The sequence below is a fragment of the Odontomachus brunneus genome, unplaced genomic scaffold (genome assembly GCF_010583005.1).
Source record: "Odontomachus brunneus isolate Ranch 3 - 2012 unplaced genomic scaffold, Obru_v1 Obru_scaffold_033, whole genome shotgun sequence".
Lineage (NCBI taxonomy): Eukaryota > Metazoa > Arthropoda > Insecta > Hymenoptera > Formicidae > Odontomachus > Odontomachus brunneus.
This window is the reverse complement of record NW_022639483.1, coordinates 335,877-343,287: the sequence shown is the minus strand read 5'-3', so window position 1 is coordinate 343,287 and position 7,411 is coordinate 335,877. Positions and strand designations below refer to the sequence as shown.

General features: G+C 36.4%; 2 protein-coding genes across 5 annotated transcripts in view; one reads left to right on the top strand and one right to left on the bottom strand.

Moving 5' to 3' along the window:
* The window catches only part of LOC116843453 (SET and MYND domain-containing protein 4), a 291,340-nt gene that overhangs the window by 113,118 nt on the left and 170,811 nt on the right, over nt 1–7,411 (bottom strand). The gene's annotated exons all lie outside the window — the stretch shown is intronic.
* LOC116843454 (growth factor receptor-bound protein 14-like) overlaps nt 136–7,411 on the top strand; it is a 237,737-nt gene continuing 230,461 nt past the window's right edge. Inside the window, exons 1-2 of the mRNA XM_032813873.1 lie at nt 136–1,191; nt 6,343–6,532. Coding sequence (XP_032669764.1) covers nt 6,464–6,532 — 69 coding nt within the window. The 5' untranslated portion in view covers nt 136–1,191; nt 6,343–6,463. The remainder of the gene's footprint in view (nt 1,192–6,342; nt 6,533–7,411) is intronic.

Sequence of the window (7,411 nt, the reverse complement as noted above, 5' to 3'; positions counted from 1 at the left end):
AGAGAGAGAGAGAGAGAGAGAGAGAGAGAGAGAGAGAGAGAGAGAGAGAGAGAGAGGAGCTTAACCGTGTTCTTGTCTCGCGCAGATTTTTCGACGCGATTAAAGAGAGCTATCGAATCGATTCCGTGCTTGTGTCAGCGCGTTCAACATTAGCCGTCTTCGGTGACGCGCAATCCGATCTCTAAACAAACACGTGACACATCGAGCGAAATGTACGTATTCGCGTCGCTCGTACATTACGCGTCGTAAATGCGCGCGAAGCGGACGGATATTTTTCCAAAGGAAACTTGACATTCTCGGATACTCTTGTGATGGTAATAGGAAAAGTGCGGGTTCTCGCGATGAGGAGAGTAGGCTTATTTTCTTCATGGCGCTTTAGGAACAAATACTGGTCAACGTGTCAAGTGAAAATATTGGTAATCTGTCAAGTGAAGTTTTTGATGTGTTTCTTATGTATTTTTAATATTAGAGAAGCCGAAAATAAACTCACATTCTCTCCATCACATATTTTTTTGGTGATGGTTATTTGAGATTTAATATATTGTATATGGAACATTTCATACGCAATTCACAATTTGTTTTAATTCTACAATCTTTTGTGCTGAAGTACTATCGATATTAAATTTCTTCCATAAAATGTTCCTCTATTGAAGTAATATGTTTGCGCATAAAAATTGATTAATGCTTCTTTTACGCGTTTTTCTCCAGTTAGGCGTAAGATACAAAAAACTGTTGATAAAAGCTGTTGTATTTTTCTCGAAAGAAATTTTTTTGAAATTTAAAGATTACATCTGGAGAATCCTGGGTGATGGTAAAAATTTGTTTGCATTTTTTAATCCAGCATAAAAAATATTATATAGGTCACACAATTTTATTTATGTTACAAAACAGTTTTTTTTGGACCGGTGTTAACGGTCGCTTTCAATATCCACGAACGTAATATACTTTTTAATATAGTTCTTCTGTTTTGTTTGTTTAACGACGCGCAAAGAGACATTCAGGACGCTCAGTGTGCATTTGGTTGCAAAACGGTTTGGACACACACACACATACACACGTTCACAATAAAATAAAATGCTTATCAAACTATCACGACTGAGAGTTACTACTGACGGATTTGCGCAGTAATTAGTTATAACAGGAGCCTAAGTGACGAGACATCTGACATCACAGTTGCAACGGAGGATTGAGGTAAATCGTACATATTTTTATTATACTTTTATCTATCAGATAAGATCAGATGATACCAGACTAACACTTTAACACGTTATACTAGCCGTTTAAATTAACACACATATATAAAAGTGCTTTAATCTCATAAAGTGTCTCTTAATGTTGATAAAATGTGTAGCATTAAAATCAGAGTTGGGCAAGTTAAACTTTCTTCTTACTATAAGCTAAGTTTAAAATTAATGATCCTTAAATTAACTTAGTTTACGTTAAAAGTTACACAAATAAAAACTGGGTTAATTAATAATAATCAAAAGTTAAATTAATATTAAATTAACTTGTTAAAGTTAAAAGTTAATTATGCAAGACAATAAACATATTTTTGCATAATTACTCTTTTAATCGAAAATTAAACTTGTAAATTATTAATGAAAAGGAAGTTTTTTAAAAAAGAAAATAATACCGACTTTTCTGTTTTCTGATTTCATACAAGAATAGAATACCAGTGCTTAAAGAGACGAAAAAAATTATTCTGCCATTATTATTTTTTTTATATTTTATATTTTTATTTATTTTTTTATATTTTATATTTTTATTTATTTTTTTTTATTTTATATTGTTAGCAGCTTGCAGTGGTTTAGTTATTAATGGGGATTATTTTTAACTTATATAAAAAGAATTAATAAGTTAAAATAAATGCATTTGAAAATATTTAGTTTGATTTAAAAATTGACTCATATAAAATTAATTAAATTAAAAGTTATTAACTTTTTAACGCTTTATGTAAACTATTAACTGATTATTATCCAACTCTCGTTGGAGCATACATAATTTAAACTGCTAATATAATATATTAAAAGTGCAGATATGTTGTCATAACACTTTATTTTACGGTGAATATTTACATCTGTCTCCTTTATCTTTTTGTGTCTCGTACTGTCATAACTTTAGCTTCTTTTAGATAATTTCGCAAGCCTCTCTCAGTAGTGACAATTTGGTGCGTTTTTTATTATATTGTATCTAAGTCGTTTTAATCAAGTGTACGTATATCACGGCGCGTTTTATCTCTCGTGTCTTTCGCAATTTCTTTTTATCAATTTACCCGTCATATATGAGACGATCGGTTGATATCTTTGCGCGGGTGTTAAATTAGCTCACACGACCTTCTGACTGGACGTGACCGGAGCGTGTGCTTAACGAAGCGTTCGCAGCGTTGGTAAAACTCTTCGTGCGCAAGCGGATTCTTTTCGTCTCGGCTCTCGCGAGCGCGCGCGCGCGGCTGCGCGCCAATTTTTGCTCGTGTCTTCGATAAGCCGCGGATTACTTCCACGGAGAATTCTTAAGCACAAGCTGATCGATCCCGCCACGAGCCGGCCGGGAAATATCCCTCGAAACGTTTGATAAATCAACGAGCCCGAAAATTCGATGGAACGCACGCTAAATCTAAAATAGCAAATGGAATCAAACGGGGATAAGCCAACGTAAATAAAATTGCACCAATGTATAGGGAATTAATAACAATATAGCAGGTGTTACGTGCGAATTTAATAATATATAAGTAGAATACAACTCGTGGAGGCGTGAAACGTTGTGTGTTATCTTCAGCTATTTAATTTATTCAGCTAGTTATATTAATTGCTATTTATATTTATTCAGCTAGTTATATTAATTGCAATTGATTTGAAATGGAAGATCTAATGCAGATGTAGAATTATGTTTTGTAAAGTTCATATAACAAACACATAATATAATATATACAGCAATTCAAGCGGCCAGCAGTAAATGACGAAAATAAGTCAAAATATAAATATTGTGTGAAAGAAATAAAATAGATGAAATTTAAAAGAACGTCCCATATCTCGAATTGCATTTATACATTATTAACAACATATAATTCGCACCTAATATATGTAATTTGGCTCCTATTGTCCTACATAATGTTATTGCTTAAATTTTAATCTTTCAGTCATAGTCCAATTATTTATACAGGAACAGCAATACATTTAATTTTACTAGTTGATGTATAAAGGTTGTATACATTAGTGGTTCATATGCCACTCATATTTGTATGTTCACATTTACATTCATTACAAATATAAAAAAAATACAAAGAGAACTATTAAAATTTATGTCATTATTGTGTCATTTATGTCTTAATATATCGTGTAAAGTGTAATTATATATATATATATATAAATTTCATAGTAACCGTTAATAAATTTGAATCAATATAACAAAAAATGTGCATCATTTTGTAATGTTTTAAATTTCAAAATGTACGATGTGAACTTAATGTTTACAGTATACTTTTATAAAAGTAATTTTAAAAATTGTAAAGTTTCCATGATCGACTATCTTACGTCTTGATAATCATAAAAATCCACCTGGGAGACAATATATCATACAAAATATGACATGAAAATATGAGTGTAATTTTACTGAATTTGTTGCTGCATTAATATAACAAAAAATATGCATTGTACGATGTGAATTTAATAATTAATTCAATGCAATGCAGCGATGATTTGATACATCAATATAACGAAAAAATTACATTATTATACGATGTAAACTCAGTTGTCAACTCAATACAGTATATTTGCTTCATGAATGTAATTTAAAAATTGTAAAGTTTCCATTATCGATTGTCTCACGTCTTGATAATCATGAAAATCTTAGAGAATTGTACGTCATGTAAAATGTAACATAATACCTGAGTGTAACTTTTAGTAGATTCGTTGCTTTGTAACAAAATAATTTATAACAAAAAAATTTATATTACTGTATGATGTAAATTTAACGATTAATTTATTATAGTATATTTTCCTCATAAGTGCAATTAAAAGAAAATTGTAAAATGTTTCCATCATCGAACGTCTCACGTTGTGACAAACGCGAGAAGTCTATCTGGCTCGTCTCACACTCCGATCTCGTTGATCGGAATTTTGCAATTGCCGATGAGGCACGAGACAGAAGAGAAATTACAGGAAAAATCTCACGTCCGGATCGAATGCGGCGCGCAGCGGCGGTTTTTTAGGGATCCAGACGGAAATCTCGCCATATTGCAATCCGGACTATCCGGCGAGGTAGCTAGTTGCAGCCCGAAACCGTCGCGTCTCGCAAACTAGTTTATGCTGAGAGAGCCGGGGCGATAAATTATCGTGAACGGCCCCTCGGGGACCGCTTTTCGCGATGTATTACGCGCCGGACACGCGCGGAAAGCACTTTACGCAAATGAGAAGAAAGCGGGTGCTGGCTCGCAAGCGGGACCGAAGACGGGCCGAAATCGGCTTTTGAGAGATGGAGCGAACCACCACTTACACACACAAACACCCATCCACCCACCCACCCACCACCACCACCCCTTTCGTTTCCCCCTTCGTAGCTTTTAAGCCGCAAGATGCAGGCCGCAAACGCGCAGAACACGCAAAACGCACTCACGGTTCGTCAATCGCGACAAAGGCACGCAGCATGTGAGAGGTTACATGTATGTTTATCGGGACTCCTTGGAAATTACTTTTTCAGTGGTATATCAAAGTAATTAATTAGTGTTCTTTTAGAGATCCACTATACACTTGCGCTCATACTTATCAATAGGTCTGTTCGAGCGGAACTGCTTCAATTCGTGTATCCTGGCGCAATAAGTTAGGGTGAAACAAAATATATTTGTCTCACTCTAATATATTGCACCAGTGCATCAATTCATTTAAAAAGAATATCAAAAATTAAAATAATTAGGTCATTAAGAGCCACTACACCAGATCTTAATGACCTAATTATCTTAATTTTTTGATGCGTTAATCTTAGAGCCTTATTGTTCTTTTTTATTTATTTTTTTAAAGAACAGGCCTAATAACAAACTTAATCAAACAAAAAATGCCAAGACAAAAATAATAGACAAAAAGTATGATACAAAAATAATCAAAACAAAAACTACAAAACGTCAACAAACTACAAATTAGAAAACTAGAAACTACAAAACTATAAAACTACAAAACAAATAGTCCTTAAAAAAAGGACCTTTTTACAAGCGAGATTTCGAGATCTCCGTATTGCCTGTACTAATCTTAATTAAACTTGATTCAAATTACGCGTGCGCTAAACATTATATAAGGAAACTGTCAATAGATTTTCGATTATAGTTTTCGTGCTTGAGATATTTGACTCGAAAGACTAATCGACCCAAAAATTCCAGATAAGGTACATGATCGCGTTTTTTTGTTTGATACGTACTCGGCATCGCGTTGCGACCGCGGCGCTTGATAATAGATAGATCTAGTAACAAATTTACTGACTAAAAAATAAGTTAGATTAGGTTTTGAATTACAAAGGCAATAACCTCACGTTCTCCTCGAAATTTTTTTCTTCTCTGATCAGTTAACGCAAAGACACAGCCGCAGAGACAACGTAAAAGAATTTCGTAACAAGTATCAAAATTTGGTAGTTATTGCTAAATTACTCAGTTAAATAATGCAGGCCAAATATAAAGTGATAAGTAGGAAATACTTTAGTTACATAAAGTAAATGTATGTAGTTCTCAGAACCAAGATTTACTTGCTTGAGCTATATATTTAGATCATCAAATTAGATTCTGGAATTTAATAAAATTAAATCCTGTTACCAAATTTTGGTAGCAGAAAATGAGATATTTGTAACTATTACTAAAGCTTGTACTCGAGAACTTGTCTCGTGATTTTTTAAAAAAGTGAACTACACTAAGCATACCTATTATTAAATTTATTAAAAATTTTTAACAGCTAAATATTGCAAAATTCGATATTGCACTAATAATCATTTTAATATGAAGAATAAAACGCACTGTCTTCCAGCGAATATCGAAATATCTCTATCAAATCAATAATATCTAATACACGCTATCAGCGCATCATCTATTGAATAGATGATAACTAAAGTAACTATAAAAATTTGTTACCGTTACGACGATAACTAAAGTAATTATAAAAATTTGTTACCGTTACTGTAAAATTGTAACGACGTTATCGCTATCGTTATAAACAGAGAAAAGACGTTATCGTAACGATCGTTATCGAAAAAAGTACGGCTACAAGTAGCACGTTTCTAACTCTGATTATTATAATATTATCATATTGAATTGTTACTTAAATTCTATAATTAAGTACATTTAGTAATAATTATCACTCTTTTTTTCAGTGCGGAGAGTTTGAGCTGAAACAAACAACTCGTCGTGTGAAGCGTGAGTGGAACTACGCGCGCCTTCCGTGTGCTGACACCTCATCTTGCCTCTGCGCTTGCTATTTACGTTCCGCGAGCTATGCAGAGACAGAGGACGATCTGTTGCCGTCCTCAAATCCGCGTCCTCGCTGTGATAAGGAGCACACAGGTTAGTCGAATTTTATTTACGCCGTGCTCCTTATTGTTCTTGAAGGAATTTAATTCCCAGAGCGCAGCGGAATATCTTCGCGCTCTGTGCACCGTCCATCGATCCCTCCTGTCTCACTCCCCCTCCCTTTCCCCTCCCGTCTTACCCGCGTTCGACATATTTATCCGCGCTGCTTAATGGAAATACGGCGCATTATGCGGACGATCTTTCATCTCCTCTCCGGAACGAATGCCGAGATGCAATCGTCCATGACGTGATTACCCGCGGAAATCTTGCCGAATCATCAGGTGGTTCGCCGCGACCGCGGCCAGGGCCGCAGCTCACGCGCGCGCCCACTCGCGCGTTTGTCGTCGTGAGCCTAATTGCGAGCCGGTTAATTACCGGCGTCGAGCGTTTGTTTGCGCGCACGCCCGTCCGCTCAGCGTTCGTCGTCTCCCGCCGGATCGGTAATCGTTCATCACGTTCCGCGGGGACTTCATTACACCGCGCGCGCCCCAGGCCGGTCCCTCCTCTCCCCTCCCCCCCACACCACCCCCCCGATAATGATATTGAATGTACGATGGACCGTCAATTGTCAGCGCGCCCTCGGCGAGTCGCGAAACGCGTCCCGCGATCGGCGCGCAGCGTTAACAAAGTCAATTAGGAGCCTTCCCTTCTCCTCTCCCTCCCACCCTATCTTCTGCCCGCGTCGACTGCGCTGCTTCATGATGCAGAAATCTTCGGCGAGCCGCGCGCATCGGTTCACCTGTCGCGGATTTAGCGAGATAATTCGATCGATCGATTCCCCCGCACTCTACGACCGCGTCACGCCGCCTCCGACAGAATCCACCGAGATTCTCAATCTCTCTCTCTCTCTCTCTCTCTCTCTCTCTCTCTCTC